This window comes from Gymnodraco acuticeps, unplaced genomic scaffold (genome assembly GCF_902827175.1).
Source record: "Gymnodraco acuticeps unplaced genomic scaffold, fGymAcu1.1, whole genome shotgun sequence".
NCBI lineage: Eukaryota > Metazoa > Chordata > Actinopteri > Perciformes > Bathydraconidae > Gymnodraco > Gymnodraco acuticeps.
The window spans coordinates 7,860,179-7,886,757 of record NW_022990590.1 but is presented as its reverse complement, the minus strand read 5'-3'; the positions used below and the strand labels follow the sequence as shown (position 1 = coordinate 7,886,757).

General features: G+C 41.6%; 1 protein-coding gene across 1 annotated transcript; it reads left to right on the top strand.

Moving 5' to 3' along the window:
• The first annotated feature begins 877 nt into the window (after nt 1–877).
• Nucleotides 878–22,751, top strand: mcm3 (minichromosome maintenance complex component 3). The gene is made up of 17 exons (XM_034228755.1): nt 878–1,073; nt 1,366–1,478; nt 2,238–2,446; nt 3,260–3,390; nt 3,494–3,732; nt 3,816–3,924; nt 6,479–6,632; nt 7,232–7,363; nt 7,455–7,663; nt 8,325–8,499; nt 9,839–9,965; nt 10,051–10,201; nt 13,002–13,142; nt 13,272–13,381; nt 13,790–13,863; nt 18,091–18,178; nt 22,173–22,751. The coding sequence occupies exons 1-17, from the start codon at nt 999–1,001 to the stop codon at nt 22,369–22,371; spliced, it is 2,436 nt and encodes an 811-aa protein (XP_034084646.1). The 5' UTR covers nt 878–998; the 3' UTR covers nt 22,372–22,751.
• Nucleotides 22,752–26,579: the final 3,828 nt, after the last annotated feature.

Below are 26,579 nucleotides of genomic sequence, written 5' to 3'. Positions count from 1 at the left end.
ACTATATATTCTCATAATAGGGATTCATTATTTTTAACGTGACGTTTAGGTTTACCTTTATTTAATTATAATTCATTCATAACATGAAATTGGAGGAGTTGTTAATGTTTGCATTGATTCAAACTCTTAGCCTAATCATATATGCAGTATATACCTAATTAGTTGTGCCAAAAGTCCTGAAGAGAGGATATTTTGGTAAAACCCATAGACTTAATGGAAAAACCATATTTACAATGATACTATAATAAAATAAGAATTGTTTTTGCATTTGTCTCCATCTACTGTCTGGTAAAATACACTGCATTCATGTTCAACACTAAGCTGTTGTAGGATAAATACATATAAATAAAATTATATGATCTCTCTTTACTTGACAAACGTTTTAACAAATATACCAGAGGAATCCTGTAAATATTGTTGTTATAAACTATAGGCTACATTTTAAATTGGGAACATATTGTAATATTATATTATTAATCATAGATCTTAAATTGTAAGATTGATCATCTAAGTAAAAAGTGTCTAGACTGTGACAGATGCAAATGTAACTGACAGATGCATACCTTTCAAGCTTTTAAAGTTATTTTCCCTCTTTTTTCCTTATATTGCTGTTGCTTATTGACTTATTTGTTGTACTATTTTTCAATTATTTATATTTTTAATAACATTTTATTTTCAATGATCATAAAAGTCCGTTTTTGTCACAATAATGCTTTTTACTTTCTATCAGCCCGCCCCTTCTCTTCCTGCTTCATTTTCGCGCGAGTTATTGCAGGGGGCGGGGTCACGTTGTGTCACGACACATTCTATTGGACAGCTTCACGTTTACCCGCGGACTATGTAAAACGTACGTGCCAAAGTGACCAATCGCGGTTGACGCTCTACCAGCAGTGGCGCGAAAACCTTTCAGTGTGTAGTTTGAGGGCAGCACAGTACACGCCGTACCGACCTTCGTGCAGAATTTCAAGATTTTAAAGTAATATAAATAATTGTTAAAAATGTCAACCGACGTCGTAGACGACCGGGAGATGAGAGAGGCTCAGAGGGATTACCTGGACTTCCTGGACGACGATGTAAGTCCATATGTTATCATGTTTAAAACTGTTATGGGATGAAGAGAGAAACCATGCGGTCGAAACAAAAGAAATACCCATCATTTATTTAGTTAGCAAGAAATATGACATCAGTAAGCAAACGCTATGTTCTTAATCCTATTATGTTCTGTGCAACAGTTGTCTGTTTTACGTCTAATTGTGTATTAATTTGAGTTCGCTGCATAACTTTTCTTAAGCCTAGAGAAATCATTGGCAAGTCGTTTTGGAATCACAATGAAAAAACACCGTTATTTTTGTCCGTTTTCTGCAGCAAGACCAGGGGGTTTACCAAAGCAAAGTTCGGGACATGATCAGCGAGAATAAAGCTCGACTCATCGTCAACATCAACGACCTGAGGAGACGCAACGAGGCCCGGGCTGCAAAGTAAGGACTCTTTGTCATGGTAATAGATCTGTCACTGCAAAGCCTTCATGAATTATAATGCACTCTAAAAACGTTTGGGAAAGCAAAGACAGCTGATCTAAGAACATTAGAAACACATTTTAAGTGGCATACTGTTGCGTTAAATATTATACTGTTTGTGCTAGGTTTACACATTAAAGCCTGCAACAGTCTTACTTTGTCTCATTTGACTTGTATTCTGTGCAAAAGTTGACTTACAAACATTGCTTTAGTGATATCAAACGCATGAAGGAAATGGTGTTGTGTAGCATCCTGTAGACGTCCTTACCTGGGGTTACATTGGGATGTGTGTGGGGCGAGGTGGTGAGCTCGTTGCTGATTTAATTTAAATCCTACATGTTATAATGTACACTTATCTTTTAACTTGTAAAAGTACCTGTGTATTCACCAAATACACCTTATCATGCACGTTTAAGTAGAAAATGATTATCACCCTTATTCTGATCAATATTAAAGCCATGATCATTCATCACAATTATCTATTGGTGTAAATACTCTATGAGGAAGACGCATTTTCAACACTTCTTTTAAGCATATATATTTTAGAAGACGTTCAAGGCCCAGCCCAATTCAACCAGAGGTTTTTACACATCTTGACCAAACTAATTGAGACTATCATTTATTTAGCTGTGTTATTTTTCCTGTATATGACACAAAATAAATCCCCCAATGTTATAGCCATAGTTGTGTGCATGTCTCACGTCCTCTTGTTTCTGCTAGGCTGATGAACAACGCCTTCGAGGAGCTGCTGGCCTTCCAGCGGGCTCTGAAGGACCTGGTGGCCTCGGTGGACGGCACCTACGCCAAGCAGTACGAGGAGTTCTTCATCGCCCTGGAGGGCAGCTTCGGCAACAAGCACGTCACCCCCCGAACCCTGACCTCCCGCCTGCTGGGCAGCATGGTGTGTGTGGAAGGCATCATCACCAAATGTGAGTTTATTTATGCCCGTCTTTAGGCTCTAACAACCAGTACTCTTTGACAGCTTTGCACTTGATGTGTCCGAGTATAGATGTGTATATAGTGTGGGTTTTTTTTATACAGAGAACAGGGAAAGAGCTTTGATTAATCAAAAATAAATAAAGCGCCAATATAAATATACGTGTTAGGAAAGAAATGTTATCGAAGTTGCCTTCTTCCTCTTGGAAAAAGGTTTTGCATTACGCGTAGGCCTATATACAAAGTATTAGGGTAAAGTGTTTACAAACTGACTTCCTTTGGTATTGCAGACGGACTTCCGTCAATAAGTCACTCTGCATTAATAAATGCAAATCAATTATTATATTTTTGAATATTGTTCGTTTTAAACAAACTGTATTTCAGAGAAGAATTTATCTTTCCATTTTATAAATAATTTATTCTCAAATGTTTTGAAAGATAGATTCTAGATCTTTCTAATGATGATCATATCAAAGGCTTAAATGAAGGAGGAAATATGACAAATCAAGATATATTTCGCTGTTTAGTTTAACATTGCTGACATTATAGTGTCTGACTGGGCAAATACAAGTCTTAAGTTAACATAAGTAATCTTATTAACAAAATATTTAGACTTGGAAAAACCCTCAAATGTGGCTAAGAAATAACAAAATGTTATTCTATTATTCTCAGAATAGATTGATCTTCCATGTATTAATCTGAACATTGTCTTTGAGTTAATTATGGCTCTAATGGTCATATTGCCAAGTCTTACTTAGGTAGTATTAAAAGCATTTACATTAATACACCATTCATTTCTTCTTCAGGTTCTCTGGTGCGTCCTAAAGTAGTGCGCAGCGTCCACTACTGCCCGGCAACCAAGAAGACGATGGAGAGGAAGTACACAGACATGACCTCGCTGGACGCCTTCCCTTCCAGCGCCATCTACCCCACCAAGGTAAGCATACTTTTTACTATAAAGTGATGTGCTCAACCCTTAGGTCAAGCTTTTTTGTGTGTGCTTCTTCACACTTCTCTTTAATATCTCTGTCTCTCCACAGGATGAGGAGAACAACCCTCTGGAGACAGAGTTCGGTCTCTCTGTCTACAAAGACCACCAGACCATCACAGTGCAGGAGATGCCAGAGAAAGCCCCCGCGGGCCAGCTGCCGCGCTCCGTGGACATCATCCTGGACAACGACCTGGTGGACTTGGTCAAACCTGGAGACAGAGTGCAGGTGGTGGGGACGTACCGCTGCCTGCCGGGCAAGAAGGGGGGATTCACCTCCGGCACATTCAGGTAAAGACTGATGAAGTGTTAGCAACTGCTGAAGAGTACACTTTTGCGATCTTTGTATTAATTTCCCACTTTTTTCTGCTCAGGACCATCATGATAGCCTGCCACGTCAAACAGATGAGCAAGGAAGTGTCCCCCAACTTCTCTGCGGGGGATGTCGCCAAGATCAGGAACTTCAGCCGGGCTGGAAAAATTGTGAGGCTACAATCTTTCCGGTTCTGCTTATAAGAAAGTTAAATGGAACAAGAACAAAAAAAAGAAACGATAATTGTGTGCGCTATAACACCGTTTTAAAGCCTTACATTATACAAAAAAACACAGTTGAATCTCCTAAATTATAATAAATAAATAAAAAGAGAAAATAAATGCAATCTACTGATGCAACTTCTAACCTGCAAGTGTGGCTGTAGGCAGTTTCCAACATTGGAAAAGGTGGCTACACATCAGTGGTCACGTTAACCGAATATTTTCCGTCTGACCGATTTTTTTTTTAACAGTGACGGAAAAACCTGAAAGCAGTCCGTCAATTTGACAGATTAGAACAAACGCCAACAAAAAAAAAGCAACGCCAAATCATTGAAATGTCTGAGTTTTGGCTTTACGCTGTGAGAGAAAGTTGTGAAAGAAGCATTCCTGGAGGCTGCCGACGTGCTTTTTGGGGACAGTAAAAATAACAGTAACATTTCAACAGGTTTTTGATATAATAAAAACTCAAGTTAGATACCGTTATTAATCAGCTGTAAGTTTTAGTTTGTTTGAACTTATTCATTATAATTATTGTACAACATGGTATAAGAATGCAAACTTAAATTGATTATAATCTATTATCAATTCAGGTTAAGAAACTAGTGCTGCTTGCATCCTATTTTAAAGGCATTTCTTTTTATACTCTACTAATGCCCCGGCCACACAAGGACGAAAACGGCCGTTTGCGTTACTGTTTAGTGTCATATAGACCATTCGGCCATACGAGGACAACCGAATACGGCACTAAACGACTGAGGAAACGATAACGGGTCCCAAGGTGGATAGAACGGCATACGCAACGCTCTGGGGGGTCAAACGGCTCCGTGTGTGCGCCCTATACGAACATTTTCTGATAGTGATTGCGCAATAGCAATAGCCCCGCCTCTCCCCACCTCTTCTGCTCACCTCCGCTTACCCCGCGCCATTGCTGATGTGTTTCGCCACCAACAACAACAACAACAATGGCGGATCGCAGAGTTGCTATCGTGCTCCGGACGCTACTGACCATGCTACAGTTCTTTGTGCAACATCTACAGCAGACTTACACATCCGGGGGGGATCTTACTCGCCGCTTTTGTGGATATGTACTGCAGCTTCAGCGATCATTTTCTGATAATGATTGCGCAATAGCCCCGCCTCTCCCTACCTCTGCTGCTCACCCCCGCGTCAAAGTAAACTGCACACTGAATTCAGATTATTTATCTTTCTCTCGATATGGACATAAACGCGAGTGAAGTCTAATCTGACAGGACGGAGACACCTCTCAAACTACCTAAACTAGTTATAAATATGTTTATTTTTACTGTCGGCCGGGTCACTCATTACTGGATCAGCTGCTGCATGAGACAGACACTGACGCTGTCCAAAGAGAGGGTGGAAAAAGAGAGGCTCCGTGTATTTTATTATTATAATATATAGAGTCGTTATTCATTTGTTTTAAAGCTCAATAAATAACAAAGAAGACCTTTGACCGGCACTTTTATAATTTTGTCGGAAGGTTTAAACTTTAATACACGTTGACTGGCGAAAAACTCTGCCCGGTTCCCTCGGCCCCCACCGCGGAGAATAAACAGAAGGGCAACCATGACAACCATGCTTCTTCGCTGCTTTTGTGGAGGATGTTACAGCGCCACGTACAGGCTCCTGCATCTGTACTGCAGCTTCTCCAGCGGTTGGAGCTAAACGGAGCGGTCTCGTGTGGACAGACACTATCCGGATAACTATTGCGTGTGGACGGAAGCTTGTTTGCGTTAATCCTATGCGTTTAGCCGTTTTCGTCCTCGTGTGGCCGGGATCTAAAATGCAACAAAAAAAGGGTTTGATTCTATTAATTTAGTCTTTTTTATTGCACGTTGGCAGCAGATTCCTGTGTAGCTTCAGATCTGAGTTGTCTTATTAGTAAGCCTAATTTATACTTTTGTAGCATATTTTTTTTTTTTTATATAATGGCAAAGAAAGGGTTCAGAGTCTTTTCTTTTGTTCCTGTGTCATATGTGGCAGCACTGTTCAATGTTTCTTGAAAACATTACCCACTGTAGTGACGTGTGAATAAACTCCAACTCTGTATCAACAACACTGTTGTGTAACTTCAGTTAAATACTTGTATGTGTGTAGATTAGAAAGAGGTAAGATAAAGGATCTGCAGTATTTTATGAAGTATTAATCGTACAAAGGTCAGTTTTATACAAGTAGAAGTGTGTATTTACCTGGTAGTAGGCTGTCAGTAATAGCTACGCCTCTCTATTTGGACTGGTAGATCTCGGCAGACTGGCAACTTTAAAAGTAGCTCTCGGTTCAAAAAAGGTTGGGCACCCCTGCTCTAAACCTTCAATTTAATCATGCTTTCTGATTAAATTGTTAGACACACATGATATGTTAATTCTGTTGTAAATCTGATAAACTTGACGATCCGATTGCCTATGATAGATTGGGTAATGAAAATAAGCCGGTGTGGTTGAGTGGGTTAAATAACAAACTAAATCTCCCTTTTCTGTTTTATTAGGATGTGTTTGATCAGCTGTCTCGCTCCCTGGCTCCCAGTATCCATGGCCACGAGTACATAAAGAAGGCCATCCTCTGCATGCTGCTGGGCGGCGTGGAGAAGGTTCTGGAGAACGGCTCGCGCATCAGAGGAGACATCAACATCCTGCTCATCGGTACCACCGTTTTCTTTAGCTAATAAAACTTGACTAAGCAACTTTTTATCTTTTATCATTCCAATCAATCACACTTTATTTATAGAGCCCAGTATCACAAATACACATTTGTCTCCGAGCCCTTCACAGTGTGCACAGCATGCTACACTGGGATACTGAGTTGGTAACATGCCTCTATGGGACATGTGTGCAAACAAAGTAGGAGAAGAGAGGGGACAGTCAAAAGTCCCCTGACAATCTAAGCCTACAGCAGCATAACTAGGGGCTGGCTCATAGTATGCCTGAGCCAACCCTAACTATACGCTTTATCAAAAAGGAAAGTCTTAAGGCTACTCTTCAAAGTGGAGATGGCGTCTGCCTCAAAAGAGCTCCTCTTCTGTGTTTCGTATTGCCAAGCTAACTGCAGAAAAATATTTTTGTTTTGGAGATTTTGTTTCTGAAATATGTTTAATGTCTTGTTTATATTTATGTTGCATTGTTGGAGGAGCCTGGAACTTAAGATTTTCATTTCCATATCTACACTGTAGCTGCTCCGCTATGAGAATTAAGCCTTTGAATTAAGATGGGTGTTAACGTTAGTTTTCTAATTTGTTCACCAGGTGATCCATCAGTGGCAAAGTCCCAGCTGCTGCGCTACGTGCTCCACACGGCGCCCAGGGCCATCCCCACCACCGGGCGGGGGTCCACTGGAGTGGGTCTGACCGCGGCAGTCACCACCGACCAGGAAACAGGTATGACACACAGACACATGTAAACAACGGCTCACACACTTTCAGCTTTTACTTTAGCTTCTACTTCAATGTTCTGTGTTTTCCTCCCCAGGTGAGCGCAGACTGGAGGCGGGGGCCATGGTGCTGGCGGACCGAGGCGTGGTCTGCATCGACGAGTTCGACAAGATGTCCGACATGGACCGCACAGCCATCCACGAGGTGATGGAGCAGGGCCGCGTCACCATCGCTAAGGCCGGCATCCACGCCCGCCTCAACGCCCGCTGCTCCGTGCTGGCTGCGGCCAACCCTGTCTACGGCAGGGTGAGGGAACACAAGAGGCTGATTGTTCTTAACGGATACAAACAGGAAACTTCCCTTCCCACATTAAGACAATAATTGTATCCATTTCAAGTTTTCTTAAATATTATGTTTAATAATGCAAATGATCCTATATGTTCTATTTAAATATTTTTAGAAGGGAATTGTAAACATTAAATAAAGCCATGTTAAATGTTCTTAATTTTTAAGGCACATTAGAGGAAACGGTGTTTCCAGGCCAAAAAAAACGTTTTGCCATGTATTTAGGATAATATCTATAAATCAAGTAATGACTGATATTTAAAGAAACCCTTCTCTAAGAAAAGTCAGTCAGTTCATAATAAGTACAAATGTGTATATATTTTTTTAAACAACCACCTATAATCAAAAAAAAAAAAAAATCTATTTTGGATACTTATTTGATCAAGTTATCAGAACTATATTGTTTAAATATGCTAATGAGGCATTATCTAATGCTAACTGTTGATGTATTTAGGAGAAATAAACACACACAAACCAACAACGTTAGTCAAAATAAACCCCCAAATATGTATTTTCTCTCCACTAGTCTGAAATGTTTTACCTTAAGGAAGCAGAATAATGTACAGTGTCTAGCTTCACTCTTTTCTCCCTCTTATGCGTTAATCGTGCTCTGTGTTTGCAGTATGACCAGTATAAAACCCCCATGGAGAATATCGGCCTCCAGGATTCCCTGCTGTCCCGTTTCGATCTCCTCTTCATCGTCCTGGATCAGATGGACGCGGAGCAGGACCGCGAGATCTCAGACCACGTGCTGAGGATGCACCGCTACCGCAACCCCCGAGAGCAGGAGGGCACAGGTATGGTGACCCGAGACTTCTTGAGCACTGCATTCTGTTAGACATTGGTATTCAGTGCATGACATTAAGGATTTTGGGAGATGGTCCTGTGGGCCATCTAAGCTAATTTACAGATGGCCCTGAGCCCAATAGAGATTGCCCTGAAAAATGCGCGCTGACGAAATGACGCACGAAGGGTTTGGGGGGGCTCCCCCTAGAACATTTAGATTGTTGCAGGTCTTAGATGCTGTCTGGTGCATTCTCTAGACTGAATTATAAGATGAACCACCACAATATTATATTGTTCAATTTTATTCTTCATTTCACTTGTTTGTTTGTTCTTGTTTGTGTTTGCTCGCTTGCATGCCCTGCATAGCTTTAAGAAATACTTAAGTTGTTGGTCAAGACACTTTCCATCTGATGAAGGCAAATGCCTTCATCAGATGGAAACAAGTAGAAAACATTACATTCAGTTATAACTGCCAAAACAAACATTATTTACACTATTATGGCCCCTGTTAAAAATGTTTGTAATGTTATCTACTGTAAGTTGGTCGAACGAATGCCTCCTCATCCGGAAGCTGACAGAGCAGCAGTCGAGAGGAGCCGAGCGCATCCGCGAAGCACACAAAATGGCGACGTCAGAGTTCCCGTTAGCCGGAAAATCTAAATCTCTTCGGTCAAAATAATTTCCCTTTAGCGCAATACCGCTTCAGTTGCGCCACTTATGTGACAGACAAGAAGAGTCAATTATAATGTCTAACACTTAATGTGGAGAAAGAGATGTCCTGGATGGGTTGATTGTGCGTTGATCTGTTGGTAATGCCTCGGGGTTCCGGTGGGCATGTAAACAAATGCATAATGCTGCGCTATACTTTGCGGCCTCACCCAGTTGCATAGCGACACTTATTGTGTAGGTGTCTTTTAATAAGCAGGTAGTCATATCATTAGCTAGAACTAGCTGGATCTGATCGATATGGACATAAACGCGAGTGAAGTCTAATCTGACGGGAGAGAGAGATCAGCTGCTGCTGACGAGTCGAGACTCGACACGCAGCTCTGCATGATCACATGCAGCGGTGAGCGGACAAAACACACACTTCAGGTTAGAATATCACACGTAGCTATTTTAATGACCTCTCAAACTACCTGAACTAGTTATAGATATGTTTAGTTTTACTGTCGGGTCACTCATTACTGATCCGCGAGCTACATGATACTGGCATAATAGATTGCCCGATCGGGCAACCAGCAGGTGAGGCTTCATTGCCCGAGCTAAATACTAGATGGCCCCGGGCAGTCGTTAATGTCGAGCCCTGAGTATTTATTTAATGGTGTTCATCCCTACTTTGTGTTTTAGCCATGGCTATGGGTGGGACAGTAGACGTCCTGGCTACAGATGATCCAGACACAATCGCAGAAGAGCACGAGGAGCTGCAGATCTATGAGAAGCACAACAACCTGCTGCATGGAACGAGGAAGAAGAAGTACGCACGCATAATCTGCACTAAAAACCTTAAAATGTCTCTTTTTGTCACCAGAAAACTAACTAAACAAATGTTTTTGTTTTAGGGACAAGATTGTGAGTAAGGAGTTCATGAGGAAGTACATCCACATCGCCAAGGCTGTGTCACCTGTGCTGACAGAGGAGGCAGCCAATCTCATCGCAGAGGAGTACGCCAGGCTGAGGAGCCAGGAGCAGATGGGGGCTGATATTGCCAGGGTGAGGAAAACACACCTTATATATGTACACAAGAGGCTGTTGTTATACACACACAGATGGGTGGCGTAGACTGAACTCCTGTTATATTGCACGTTAGAGTGGGGTAACTTCTGCCTTTATCATTCTTCTCTAGATCTTTTAACTCTTAAAGGTCTCCTATCATGCGAAATACACTTTTATATGTCTTTATATACATAAATATGTGTCCCCGGTGTCAGGGAACTCACAAAGTGTCAGAAAACAAAACCCTCTCTTTTCCCCCATACCCAAATCTCTAAAAACGGGGCTACAACGGAGCTGATCCAGATTTGCGTCCGATATGTAATATCTTAAATGTGGGCTGGCTTTACACTAGGGGTGCAACAACTAATCGACTTAATCGATCAAAATCGATTACCAAAGTAGTTGCCAACTAATTCAGTCGTCGATTCGTTGGTGACGTCATCACGTGTGTTTTACGTGCCGTTAAGCTCCAACGTTATTGGTCTTTTTATCGGTACTGGAGACATTTAAAATATATGTCGTGTATTATTGCTACAAAAACATTATATCGCAGTCTTAGTGTCGCCAACTCGTTTCTAATATGCAAAAAGACAAACAAATGCGTCTATGATGTGTTGTCGATCAGACGAGATCTCTCTCCCGTCTGCGTGTGAGGGGGCGGGGCAGTTTACACACACGCAGCTGCTACATGCAGCAACACACTGCGGAGGAGATGGCGGATAGAACGCGCTCCGAGGTGGTTAAACTTTACCCGCCTCGATGCTCGTTGCCTAAAGTACAATAAGAGTTTAGCATGTAAGGGCGGTAACACGAGCAATTTGTCTAAACATTTATCAAAAGTGCTCCACATCCAGACGGAGGAATGCACCGGGTTCCACTGTCTCTCTAGCAGCTCTGTAGCCCCATCCACGAGTAACGTTTCCACGTCAGGTGTTATGTATGCTAGCAGCAACACACGGAGTTAACACAATTATACAAACATGGGATAATGATTAGAGGAAACTGAGTTACTCTTTATTTTGTTAAAGTTTCAGCTATTCTGTTTACAGTTCTGTCATCAGATTATTTAATACGATTTGTTAAAACATTGTTGTTTCTTTTGATGTGAAATATTATTGATTTAATTAATAAAAAGCAATGTTAATTTTGTTCACAATTTGTTTAGTTAATTTAATAATATATGTATTTTTGAATCAAGTATTCATCTTTATTGTCTTCATTGTTTCCACATGCCTAAAACAACCTCAAGCTAAATCTAAAAGTTGATGGTTAAATGAGAGCGTTTGAGAAATTGTGCAAGGCATACAGTAATAGTCCGAATAGTCGATTAGTCGTTTCATTAATCGATAGATTAATCGATTATCAAATTAGTCGTTTGTTGCAGCCCTACTTTACACCCACGTCGCTATCAGAAACAATGCCCGACGTGTTTTGGAAGTAATATGGTCTTTGTTTACATTAGTAATCATCGCTCACACTCAGAGCTAACCTGTACTGGAGAGAGCATGTGTAAAAAAGCAGGAAATAAAAAGGAACTCACCTTGTGGTAAACCCGCAAGAGATATTTGAGCTCCATGCTGTTTCAGAAATAATGCTTGATGTGGTTTGGCCAGTCAACACACACTCACCCACATAGCCCCACCTCCTCTCATTCACTTACACTGCTGTATTCTCCTCAATTGTATTATTGGCTCTGTGTATTATATGATAATTTAAAGGTCCCATGTCATGCTTTTCCAGTTATTATCCGTCCCCTTGTGTGTTATGTAGCTTTTTCTGCATGTAAACGGTCTGCAGAGTCAAAAACCCTCAAAGTACACCCTGTAGCGAGTACAACTCTAACACAGAAAAGACCTGTCTGTGCTGCCCCAGAACGCCTCGTTGGATATTTCTCTTTTTCCATTTTTTTTCTTCTTGAGTATGGTGACGTAACCATGCCCAGGTCCAGCTCCGTGGATCTCCACTCACAGTTCGCCCGAACAGCCTGGCTGTGAGTGTGTTTGTGTGCTCAGGTTGAGTTCCGCGGTGTCTCGCTGTCTTGCAGACCCCACGCAGTAACCAGGAAACCACACCAGTAAGCCAGCTCACACGGTCTGTTAGAGCAGTGAGCCCCGCAACGTCCCGCCAACACGGCACCCAGACCCCACGCAGCATTCTCATCTGTTTTTCATTACTGGTGTCATTTTCTGGTTGCTAACAAACGCCATAGTAACACATAATCACACATCAGAGCACCGTGGGCTCACAGGGAGGGGGGGGCAGGAGCTCCAACAAGCCGTGTAGGACAGAGAGTGAATACACATACTATACAGAGATGCTGTGTGAGAAACCAATGTGAGTTTGGAACATTGAACGATATAAATCTATTCTAGTAGACCTCAACAATGGAAATGGCCATGTCATGGAATCTTTTTAAGGGTAATCTTTTCCCAATAATTACAACCCACCCATCCCTACTTAAAAATGCAGATCCCAGTCACCATGTGTAATCACTCCTTATTTTGCTGTGAGAATGCACCATATTAATGCTTTTAACTTTTTTTAAATATATTTTTTTTCTTTGGCTGAATGTGACTGTTAGAAATCTGAAATATTATGCCCACATTGTCAACTTTTCTCACTAGTATTGAGAATTGTGTAGAACATCAATATTTTTCAAGGTATTTGATCAGAGTTAAATAATCCAGTAGTATTGATAACACTAATAGAAGCTGGGCTGATGCTAGTACCTGATGTTTTTGGGTGATATGGGCCTGCTCTGATCTCCCCCCCCCCCCCTCTCTCTCCTCCTCCTCAGACTTCTCCGGTGACGGCCCGTACACTGGAGACTCTGATCCGTCTATCCACGGCACACGCCAAGGCCCGGATGAGCAAAGCTGTGGAGATGGAGGACGCGGAGGTGGCCGTGGAGCTCGTCCAGTTCGCTTACTTTAAGAAGGTCAGAGTCCGCTGTGTCTCCTGATGAATGGAACAACCATTATTTCCCCCTAACACAGTTATTGAGTAATGTCAAAGACTTCTGCAGTTGCATGTGAATGAACCTGTGTTTTTCTGTTTTTCTCCACAGGTTCTGGAGAAGGAGAAGAAACGGGCAAAGCAGGACCGGGACTCTGGTTCAGAGGAGGAGGAGGAGGAGGTGGCGTCCACTCAGCAGTCACAGAAAACTGCCAAAAAGAGGTACAAAAAGAGTGATGTCCACTTTGAACACACAAAATGAGGTTGTCCGTGTTGCTGTCCTGGCTCCAAGATGGTGGAATGAGCTCCCCATTGACATCAGGACGGCAGATAGCTTGCACATCTTCCGGCGCAAACTGAAAACTCATCTCTTTCGACTCCACTTCGAGCGTTAGAACGATTAACGAAGCACTTTTATACTAATAAAGGACTGGATTACCTAAAGCCAGTTGAGTAGCACTTGAAATGTTTGGCTCTATGAAACCTGATATACTTATATGATTCTGTTTTCTTCAAGGTTGTGTCTTCCTGGTCGAATGTACTTATTGTAAGTCGCTTTGGATAAAAGCGTCAGCTAAATGCAATGTAATGTAATGTAATGTTAATAGCACTATTCTGTGTGTCCTGCAGGGGGCGCACTGGCTCTCAGGGCAGCGATACCTACAGCCCGTACGACTTCAGTGAAGAGCAGAATGTTCCAGAGAGTAAGCTTCACTGCCATCACCTTTCACACTGCCAAACACTAGACCAGGGGTGGCCAACCCGCGGCTCTCGAGCCGCATGCGGCTCTTTGCCTAGTTTCATGCGGCTCTTCAGTTCATATCGAATTGTATATGTGTGAGTTTGGAGGAGAGACACTGACTCCTGACTAGTGTTGCACGGTGTACCGATACTTGAAAGGTATACCGCGATACCCTGCCGTTAAAAACGTTACGATTCCTCCGTTTCATTAGTATCGGTACTTTAAGAATGACGGGGAAAAGTACTCCGGTGAGAAAGCGCCGTTTTAATAAGAGCCGTGTGTTCAACGCTCTGCTTCCAATCCCTGCACTGCAGCCGTGCCTGCAGTCCCGCCCCTCTCAAGTACGCTCTAAGTCCCTCCCCTCTCTCATGCACGCGCTAGCTGCCAGAGCATGTGAGAAAACGAGAAGCATGGCTGCAAGTGGGAGTGCAACTGCCGCTGCGCCTCGGCTTGTTGACAAAAAAGACGCCAGAAGCGACATTTTGAAGTATTTTAGCTATATCTCTGACAGTGAGGGCAAGCCTACGGACACCATGAGGCCTGTCTGTGAGACATTTATTAATTGTATTTAATACGAATTCTTGTCATTTATTTTATTTATTGTTCTCATTGTTTAAAAGGTTGTGTTATGGTTATGGTTCTGGTGTGAAATAAAGCACAATAATTACTAGGGCCGGGACTTTAACGCGTTAATTAAGATTAATTAATTACACAAAAATTAACGCGTTAAAAAAATTAACGCATTTTAATCGCACTTATTTTTGCACCGCGGAACGTTTCTCACTGGATGAGTTTCAGGCGTACCGATTATACTGGAGCACCAACTAACGTTCATGACTTCAGACAACAACAAACCACAGTGAACAACAGTGGGAAATGTTGTTTTAAAAAACGGACGGATGGAAGCGTCGATAAGAGCACGGTTGTGTGCAAATTATGCAAAAAGGAATTCGCATATCACCGCAGCACATCAAGCCTCAAGTATCACCTCAATGCAAAACATATAGCAGCTAGCGTGGAAGCTAGCGTGGACGTTAGCCTCTTTTATCGCGTTCACACCAAAAAGAGCCGGTACTAAAATTAGTTCATGAGAACCTTTTTACCCCCACGAAAGTCCCTGCTAGAGAGCAGAGAGCTGCTAGAGAGCAGGGACTTTCGTGCGGCTCTCTTGTGAGAAAAGAGCTATATTTCTGATTGGCTGGGCGGATTGCAAACTACGCCCCGTAAAACTCCCAAAAAGTTTTGTGAATTTTATTATCCTCGCATTAGCATTATTAGCATTAGCCCAGCGCAGAAACGCAGAGAGACTAATTTATGGCAACACAAAATAAAACATGGGAGCGGTGGAGATGAGGAGGTGTCGGCGTTCTGGCGATTTACTCGGAAGGCTGCTGGGACTCCCAGCAGCTTCTACTGAAGCCAGTCCCCAACTCCGGGGACTTCCGGCCGGGGACTTTGGGCGGCAGTATACGCCGTGAAGTGGTTTGCGGCCTGCCAGTAAACCCAAAGCAGAAGAAGAAGAAGTGACGTCAGCGGCTTCATTTGCCTAATCCTCCCCCAGGTTCAAAGAGTTCTCATGAACTAAATTCTCATGAACCTTTGTGGGAAAAGTACTGCGGTGTGAATGCGCCTAATGGTAAACTAAAATCCATGTGAAAAAAATTGCTTCTCACTGTTCTTAGGTCAAATATTTATATGTGATTAAAAATGCGATTAATTTCGATTAATTAATTACAAAGCCTCTAATTAATTCGATTAATTTTTTTAATCGAGCCCCGGCCCTAATAATTACATTTAAGACTGTTTCCCTTTTTTTAAGAAAAGTATCGAAAAAGAATCGGAATCGCAATTCTTGACTTGGTATCGAAACCAAAATGTTGGTATCGTGACAACACTACTCCTGACAGTTAAACCTGATATTTAGTAGGTCTGTTAAGTATTGAATGTTGATAATTCTGACGTAATTTGGCCGGTCAAAGTTGTTTGGGCTCGGATAAAATCGCTCCGTTATTTTCGTCCCGTGTTACTTTCGTCCCGGCTCTCCCCCATCTCCCCACGTATGTGTGGTGTCAGGTAATTTTGATGTGGCCCAAGAGCCAATCACAATAATACCTGCGATGCAGTGAATCATCACCTTTGAGGGGGGGGGGGAAACCTATCGTTGATTAAACACTATCCAGTGTTTCGCCTACCATTGTCTTGGAGGTGCGCTGCGCCCCACCAACGGAGCCCCTCGCCCAAAAAATATATGTCATTTTTTTTTTTTAATATATATAGCACCAAATTGCAAATAATCTATAACTACTGTCACTTTTCACATTGAACATGTGCTCTTTTATTAAATAAACTAAACGCTTTCATTTTAAGTTGTGAGTTTAGTGTTTTTGACCCTAAGAAACACTGATGCAATAATCAATAACAATAAGCTCCTCTATCTGCTCCAGAGGATTTAAAAAAAATATATCCCAATGCCACAAAAATGCATCAGTGACGTGGTTGAAATCTTGTCTCCAGAAAACAAAAAACTGAAACAAGCGGTATCAGTGACTGTGTGTTTGATGTGGCTCTTTGCAGTAACATAGAAAAAAATGTGGCTCTTAACCTCTGACTGGTTGGCCACCCCTGCACTAGACATTCTCACCATGCAAATCTAACTTTTGAAAGATTTATGCCTTTTTTTTATTGTGGTTTTTACAACCATTCTTATTTTTCGAAGGATAAAAGGCAAAATGATCTGTTTTTAGAATCAGAATACTTTATAAATCCCGGAGAGAATGGGGCCATGAGACGGCTGCTCCCTTTTAGAATAAAAATAAATAAAGATATAAATATATATATATTTACATTTGAAATGAAAGACAAAGCATATTTATTAGGGCTGTCAAACGATTAAAAGTTTTAATCAGATTAATCACCATTCGAACTATGTCCAAAATATGCCATTTCTTTATGTATATTGTTGTGGGAATGGAAAGATAAATGAAAGAAGGCGGATATATCCATTTAACATACAGTATCTATGTTTATTATAACATTTTTCTGTGTGTCAAAATGAAAGACAGCCCACACACCTATCAATCATCAAACCGTGGGGTCTTAATTCATTACGTGTTGATTTCTGTCAACGGGGGAGTACTTCAGGAAAGTCGACGGGGGGGGGGGGGGCTAGTGGAGTACTTCGTGACCACAGAGAGTGAACGTTGTGATCAGCTGTTTTAGCGCAGTTCTCCAGTGAAGGGGGGGGGGGGGGAGTCTCCCTCCGCAGCCGGTTGGCGTAGTTTTGGCACAATTCCGTTGTACAGACCGACGTTAACAGCAGCCCTGTCTGTGCACACGGAGACCGACTCTGTCGTCCGGTGATCTAACCGCCTTCTGGAAAAGCTTCACAAGTACGTCGGTACGCAAATGCGCTTTGTGACACAAGTGACGGTACGCATTTCAGATTACGCACATATCCTGCTTACCAGTTATGTGTTACCTGTACTACAGCAAAAGTATTCTCCGTCGGGACTTCCTGCAACAACACCACGCCGTTATCTTGATTCTGATTGGCCAGAATACATTATCAAAGATGTTCTATTGAGAAGACGATCACTACGTGACAAAAGTTTTCAAAACCGTTTCTGGTCTTCGGTATTTCCAGACAAGTGGCTACTGAAATCAATCTTACTAACTGCTGTCTGCAATTTACTCCGCGAGTTGGCGGACTTTATTTTGCTTACTTTAACCTCATTTTTCATGGTGGGGCTAAGCCATTTCTTGGTATGGGTGTAGCCTACCCCAGCCATACCCTGGCGCTGCCACTGGTGGGATGTATGGGGCGGGCCATTCTGCACATGCGTTAAATGCGTTAAATATTTTAACGCAATTAATTAAAAAATAATAATTACCGCCGTTAACGTGATAATTTTGACAGCACTAATATTTATATAAACAAATAAAATGGTATAAAATATTTTATCTTTATTAACTGAGTATGTCTTTAGTACAATTTGCATTTGATTTCAAGGAAGACATTTACACTTAACTTGAGTATTGTAATTTATAAATTGTGTACCTTTAAGTCTAAATGTCTTTGCCCTCTATAGAACTTATGCTCAAGTTTTGAGGCAATTTCTATGGTGTTGAATATCCTGCAGCTTCTCTCTGTATGTAGTGGATTTCTAACGTTGGTCTTTCTGCTCTTTAGTTCAGGCCGGCCCCCCGAAACCAGCCAAGTCTCTGCGGGAGGAAGAACCGATGAAGGCCTCCTCACAGGCCGAGCTGTCTGCAGAGAGGTGGGTGATGCGTTCAAGTCCTCAATATATTCTAGATACTTTGCCATGATCAGCAGCAACAACCTGTGATGAAATAGAAGAGTGTTTCCTTAGACCTTAACCTGTTTAGCCCTGAGCCTGTTTTTCAGGTCTCAGGCTCGAAAAGGACATTCCCAGAACAAATGACCATATCTTCCCTTCTAAAAGGGTTAAATTAATAATCTTTTTTCTCAAAGTAATGATAAACCTGTGAGTTGGATGTAGAAAAGTCAGAATCAATATAGATGTTTTTATTTTAAAGTAAATTCAGATTGAACATGGTAAAAAAACTGTAAATTAGTGTCTGTCCAAAAATATTTTTTTACTTACAGTGAAAACTACCCTTGGATGTTGGTAAGGTAGACTAAAAGCTTTAGGAATCCAAAGTACAACATATAATAAGTACCCTGTATCAAGATTGATGCAAAACAAGTGACATTTGACAAAAAAAAACTCCACCTCTGAGGTGATATGGGTGGGAATGGGGGTTTTACCGTTTCTCTGGAACCCATTGGTCGATTTTGGTGATTGACATCTCTTTTTGACCGTTATAGCCAATAGAATCGAAGGGGAATCTTCCCACACACACACATGGTAAAACAAAAAGATGGCGTCTTCAGGCACGCAGTTTTGCTCCAGAGTGAAGCTGTCTGTAGCTCTGACTTCTGAAAACCGAAAAGCAGGTTTATTGCTCATGGATTATCAGAAATCATTCAAAGGGACACAGACACATTGGATTAACTTCAGCAGCGTTTTTATCGTTTTAATGCCATTGAAGACCACTTTTGACCAGACTACAACACAGGTGAGCCATGTTAGCGTTGTTAGCTACCTAGCTCCATATGTTTTGATGTCTGTTCTTGTTATGATCTCCGAGAGTTTGTATAATTGAGTGATAATGAAGGATACCCCTCGATTCTGTGTCTCGAAACGATGTGTTGGATGTGCAGCAAAGATAAATAATAAGGTTTTGTGAGTGAATTTCGGTGCAGTCATCTGTTAGCATTTTTCGCTCGTTGCTAATTCAGAGGCTCAGCGTTAACATTGTAGGGTTTTTTTTAGATTTTTTTTTTTTAAATGATCAGATAGATGAGTTTCTTCCCGTTACATGGATATAAAACATTCATAGTTTATTAAATGAACATGCCCTCAGACACTGTGTCGGGCTTAACAGGTTAAGAGATGATCACTTAAAGGTCTCCTATCATGCAAAATGCACTTTCTGATGTCTTTTATGAATACATGTGTGTCCCTGGTTCGTCAGGGAACTCACAAAGTGTCACAAAACAAAACTCTCTCTCTTCCTCCGTACCCAAATCTCTAAAAACGGGGGTACAACGGAGCTGATCCAGATTTGCGTCCGATATGACGTCATATCGGAGATGTGGGCTGGCTTTACACCCACGGCCCTATCAGAAACAATGCATAATATGGTCTTTGTTTACATTAGCAAGCATCGCTAACAGTCGGAGCTAACGCTGTACTGGAAAGAGTATGTGTAAAAAAGCAGGATATAAAAAAAGGAACTCACCTTGTGGTGAACCGGCAAGAGAAAAAGCATTTGAGCTCCATCCTGTTTCAGAAATAATCCTTGATGTGGTTTTGAACATGATATGGCGTTTCATCACGGCAGCATTTAGCTGAAAATCTCCCGGTAGAATTCTGACTAGGCATTAGCTCTCACCCCTCTTTTATTTTTTATTTTATAGCTAAGGACCCAAAATCAGCACTCCTAACAGGGCTGAAATAGAGGGGTATGAGGCATGGCTAGAATGGGTGATCTGTTTGGTATTTTGAGCAAAACACATAGACATGTATTTATTAGGGCTGTCAAGTTAACGCGTTAATAACGCGTTAACGCAAAAAAAATTAACGCCACTAATTATTTTAACGCGATTAACGCATGTGTATTTTTTTCCCTCGGCCGCCCCGTAGTTTCAGAGCGCATCGAGTTTAAAATACCATCTACAAGCTGATGCTGACAGCCCCGCTCCTGCCTCCCGCTTGTCGCAGACCACACCTCCACGCTCACCGGCAGGCACCGACTGGCTGTTGGGAGGACCGGGAGGGTGTGTGTATGTGTGGCCCGAGCGAGCGAGAGAGACCTTGCGTGCATTGTTGTTGTTAGCATCTGGTGCTAGCTAGCTGCGCTAACGGATCTAAGGAGCTGTTTAAATGAAAACAGAGGAGCGACATTTCGCCACAACTGCGCCGAGCACTTGACTTTATGCAGGAAGCCAGACAGTGGGACATTGTACGAAAAGTCAGCATACTCAGCACGGATAGTGCGCGCAACATGATTGCAGCGTCCAGGCAGCTCCCGTTCGAGCATATGCCTTGAGTTGCACATAGCTCCAACGCACACGCGCACACGCACACACACACACACACACACACACACACACACACACCATTTGTATTGTATTATTGTATGAGAGAGGTTCCAGGTTGAATTGAGGCGAATATTTGTAATGTTCAGAGGTTGTTGTGTTTAATATTCATGAGAATATTTGTCATTGTTCAAATGATAATAAACATTAGCATAAAGCATATTTGTCCACTCATATGTTGAGAAGAGTATTAAAAACTTGAAAAATATTCCTCTAAGGTACATTCAGAACAGATCAAAAATGTGCGATTAACTATGGACAATCATGCGATTAATCGCGATTAAATATTTTAATCGACTGACAGCCCTAGTATTTATATATCTGAGACTCATAATTGATGCCTTAACCTGTTAAGCCCGAGAGTCCCCGGTACTGGGGGCCTCCTGCAACATCTTGCAGGAAACAGTGTCTGAGGGCATGTTCCTTTAATAAACTATGAATGTTTTATATCCATGTAACGGAAAGAAACTCATCTAACTGATCATTTTAATTTTTTTTTCAAAAAAAAACCCCACAATGCTAACGCTGAGCCTCTGAATTGGCAACGAGCGAAAAATGCTAACAGATGACTGCACCGAAATTCACTCACAAAACCTTATTATTTATCTTTGCTGCACATCCAACACATCGTTTCACATCGTGAGGGGACACATAATCGATTATCACTCAATTATACGAATTCTCGGAGATAATGACAAGAACACACATCAAAACATATGGAGCTAGTTAGCTAAAAACGGCAAAATGGCTCACCTGTGTGATAGTCTGGTCAAAAGTGGTCTTCAATGGCATTAAAACGATAAAAACGATGCTGAAGTTAATCCAATGTGTCTGTGTCACTTTGAATGATTTCTGATAATCCATGAGCAATAAATCTGCTTTTCGGTTTTGAGATGTCAGACCTAGAGACAGCTTCACTCTGGAGCAAAACTGTGCACGTGAAGACGCCATCTTTTTTTTTTTAACAAGAGTGTGTTCGGGGAGATTTCCCTTCGATTCTATTGGCTCTAACGGTCAGAAAGAGATGTCACATGTCAAAATCGAAGAAGGGGGGCCAGAGATAAGGAAAATCCACCCAAATGGCCCCAGAAGAGGTTTTTTTTGCTAAATCTGTCTAAAAAGGTCAAATATCACTTGTTTTGCATCAATCTTGATACAGGGTACTTATTATATGTTGTACTTTGGATTCCTAAAGCTTTTAGTCTACTAACCCATCATCCAAGGTTAGTTTTCACTACAAGTACATTTTTGGACGGACACTATAATTTACAGTTTTTTACCATGTTCAATCTGAATTTTCTTTAAAATAAAAAACATCTATATTGATTCTGACTTTTCTACATCCAACTCACAGGTTTATCATTACTTTGAGATAAAAGATTATTAATTTAACCCTTTTAGAAGGGAAGATTTGGTCATTTATTCTGGGAAAGTCATTTTCGAGCCTGAGACCTGAAAAACAGGCTCAGGGCTTAACAGGTTAAATAGCATAATAGGAGACCTTTAACATTGAGTAACAAAAATCTGTCACTTCCTGTCAGAAGCTGCTGTATGATGTAATGACATTTGTGTGATTCCTCCTCCAGGCTGAAGGAGTTCAAGTCTTCGCTGTTCGCCGTGTTCCAGTCCGCTCACGCTCAGTCGGTGAAGATGAAGACGCTGATGGAAGACATCAACAAGGGCCGCGAGAGCCGCTTCACGGAGCCCGACATCCGTGCCGCTCTGGCCCGCATGCAGGACGACAACCAGGTCATGGTGGCCGATGACATCATCTTCCTCATCTGAGGGGCCGGCGTTTCTGAATTTGATTACATGGACTTTAAAAGAAACTGGGACGCGTATTCTAATGAACATTTACCCGATACTATTCACATTTAATCTGCGGTCAGTCATGAAAAAAAGAAGATATTTGAAACAGTTTGTTCTTATGGTAGTTTTGAACAACTTTACAGCAGATTGATCAATTTGATGAAACCACCAAACCAACCAGCATTGCTCCAACAGAATAAGGACATTATTAAGTTGTCACCCACACTTGTGATGTCTGGATTTGTATATAGTTGAAGAAAAATTGTAACTCTTGTGTATTAAAAAATGAAATGTAATGGGACACAACTTTGGTTCTTAAATGAACTGACAGTGCTACATTACAGAATGTTACTTAACCTCTTCCACTTGTCTTGTTTTAAGGGGGGGGCGGCATGCAATCTGTACGTGCATACAATATGTACACATCATCTGAGGGCTGGGAACCTGAAGATTATAGTTGATCAAATTGATCTGAAATCCCTCTTTTATACCACATTAAGACAGACACCTTGAGGAACACCATGGAGCCACAATTGGTGTTTAAACATGTTGGCATTTGGAGCTTTTTTTGTATTTTTGGGAAATTCTGGAAAATGCTCTGAAAACTTTATGTTGTCAATATACATAGTATATTCATGCATCCTCTGGCATAGCCGCGGGAAATAATTTTACTCAGGCGGTGCTGCCAAAAGTGGGGAGGGGGCCGCTTAAAAAAAAAAAGGCGGTGCCGGGCCCGGCTGTCAGCGATACGACCCGCATAAATTGTTTGTTTTAACTGTTAGGCTTAATAAACCATTATAGGCAAGGCAAGTTTATTTATATAGCACCTTTCAACACAAGGCAATTCAAAGTGCTTTACAAAAAACGAAAGACATTAAGAAAATGGCATTTAAAATCAGTCATTAAAAAGAAAAGATAATGTGAATAGTTCAATTAAAAGCAGCGGCAAAAAGAAAAGTCTTTAGTCTGGATTTAAAAGTAGTCAGAGTTGCAGCGGATCTGCAGTTTTCTGGGAGTTTGTTCCAGATATTTGGAGCATAATAACTGAACGCTGCTTTTCCATGTTTAGTTCTGACTCTGGGGACAGAAAGCTGACCAGTCCCTGAAGACCTGAGAGATCTGGATGGTTCATAATTTAGCAGGAGGTCAGAAATGTATTTTGGGCCTGAACCATTCAGTGCTTTATAAACCAGCAGCAGTATTTTGAAATCTATTCTTTGACACACAGGAAGCCAGTGTAAAGACTTCAGAACAGGAGTGATGTGATCCACTTTCTTAGTGTTAGTGAGGACTCGAGCAGCGACGTTCTGAATCAGCTGCAGCTTTCTAATAGATGTTTTAGTGAGACCTGTAAAGACACCATTACAGTAGTCCAGTCTACTGAAGATAAAAGCATGGACAAGTTTTTCCAAATCCTGCTGTGGCATTAGTCTTTTAATCCTAGATATGTTCTTTAGGTGATAGTAAGCTGATTTAGTAACAGTTTTAATGTGACTGTTGAAACTCAGGTCAGAGTCCATGACTACACCTAGATTTCTGGCTTTATCTGTTGTTTTGAACATTGCAGACTGAAGCTCAGCGCTAACTTTTATACGTTCTGCCTTGGCTCCAAAAACCATTACCTCAGTTTTATCTTTGTTTAATTGGAGAAAGTTCTGACACATCCAGTCATTGATTTGTTCAATGCACTTACTCAGTGTTTGAATTGGAGCATAGTCTCCTGGTGAAATGGTTATGTAAATTTGTGTGTCATCCGCATAGCTATGGTAACTTATTTTGTTGTTTTTCATTATCTGAGCCAGTGGTAGCATGTAGATGTTAAAGAGAAGAGGCCCCAAGATGGAGCCTTGAGGTACCCCACATGTCATATTTGTCAACTCAGATGTGTATTTACCTATAGAAACAAAGTTTTTTCTGTCCTTTAAGTAGGATTCAAACCAATTTAGAACTGTTTCCGAAAGTCCCACCCAGTTTTCCAGTCGGTCTAGTAATATGTTGTGGTCAACAGTGTCAAACGCAGCACTGAGATCTAATAATACTAACACTGAAGTTCTGCCACTGTCTGTGTTTAAGTGGATGTCATTGAAGACCTTTACAAGAGCAGTCTCAGTGCTGTGGTTTGGACGAAAGCCTGACTGGAACACATCGAAACAGTTATTTAAATGCAAGAAATTACTCAACTGTTGAAAAACAACTTTTTCAATGATTTTACCTAGAAATGGGAGGTTTGATATGGGCCTGTAATTGTTCATTACTGAAGCATCTAGATTATTATTTTTTAAGAGCGGTTTAATGACTGCAGTTTTCAGGGCCTGTGGAAAAATACCTGAGTGAAGAGATTTGTTTACTATATGAAGTACATCTGAGGCCATGCAACGAAAAACATCTTTGAAAAATCCTGTTGGAATAATATCAAGGCAGCAGGAGGAGGATTTCAGAAGTTGAATAATGTCCTCTAGGTTTTTATCATTAATCTGATGGAATTGTGTCATGGTGTTTGAATTGATATTAGGTGGACATAGGGACAACACATTTGCTGTACCTGATGCAGAGGCACTGACTGCTTGTCTGATTTTCTGAATTTTGTCAGTGAAGAAGGAGGCAAAATCATTGCATGCCCTGGTGGATAGAAATTCAGAGGCTACTGACACTGGGGGTTAGTTAGTCTGTCGACGGTAGCAAACAAGGCACGTGCATTGTTTTTGTTTTTGGTAATGATGTCAGAGAAGAAAGACTGTTGTGCGCAGGGGCGGCCGGTGCTATAGGCTAGGGAAGGCTAAGCCTTCCCAAATATTTGTGTCACTGCATCCTGGTAAAATAAAAATATAATGTTTGTGTCTTTGACATTAGCGCTGCTATGCAGCCACCTGTGCCATGCATTCAGTGGCGGCCGGCCTATAGGGGGGCCACCCCACCTCTTCCCACATACAACAAAAACATTTAAATAAAAAAATAAAAATGTTATATTTTTATTTTTAATGAACAAGGTAAATATCATACAATTGGTATCAGTAAAATGTATAATCTACAATAAAATCTCGTTTAAAATTGTGTTACGATATCTAAAGTTACTGATAAGTCACATGTTTCCTGCCTGGCCTTGCCCGTGGCATTAGTTTATCATTACCGGGCGCCGTGCAAGGAGCCCCCGAGCCAAACAGCAGCAACCAGCACGTTGCAAAAGTCTCAATAGTAAACTGTGCCGCCGAAACATAATTTCAGCCAATCAGCGCTGTCAAATATTTTGGTCACGAGGGCGCTCACGTTGGCGCCCACGTTGCTGCCCACGTTGCTTACGTGCGTTGACATGAGTTGTTTTTTAGACTCGTGAGTGACCAAGGTGATGCAGTAGTTGGATGAGAATGGCTTCGTGTGCAGGTGGAGTCGCCGGACCTCGGTCCGCATCCAATTCCGTGCAAGAGCTACTCTCCAATCCTTTCGAAAGGAGAAGTTTGGGAGATAAATTGATACTTAAAGACCTTGGACCGGACCAACCCGATTTGTATATATCGCAGCAAGCTCGTGAAAAAGACAAAACGTATCAACGAGGCTTCTCACGTAGCTGGTACACCAGAAAGGCATGGCTAGCTGGATGCAAACAGGTAAATGATGTCTTTTGTTTCCCATGCTTGCTCTTCAAACAGCCGGGGACAGATACGATCTGTTCAGAAACTAGACAAAAGTTAAACAAGTACAAACCACAGACTGTCTGTGTCATGGAGAATACAGTCGCTGGTTTATTTATGTCTGTATAGGCCGTTGTTGTGAGTGTGGACGGTCGGAGCATATATAACGTTAGCTTAGCCAAGCTCCATTTAGAAAACACGCATTTTAAAAGGGTTTTTCGCCTGCCGTCTGTCTGCAGACTTGTCAAAGCATTAATTCATGGTTTTTACTAACCGGTATCAGTATGTTGTTAATTCGGCATCATTTTGAAAGGTGTATTACAATTAAATCATGGTAAAATATGTTCATCTTGTTGTAGTTGTAGCCCCCTTGCCAGCGATTCTCTCTCTAGTTTAGCATGCTCAGCCCGACTCAGCCTGGTTGTTCCTGGCCCTAGAACCACGATTTTATGCGGCCAGAAACACTGTGAATTAGGACTCGCTAGCCGGTACTAGGCCAAGGGGAAACGCAACCAAAAACGGGCCCCGCACGGCTCGGCACTGTCTGTGTCATGGCGA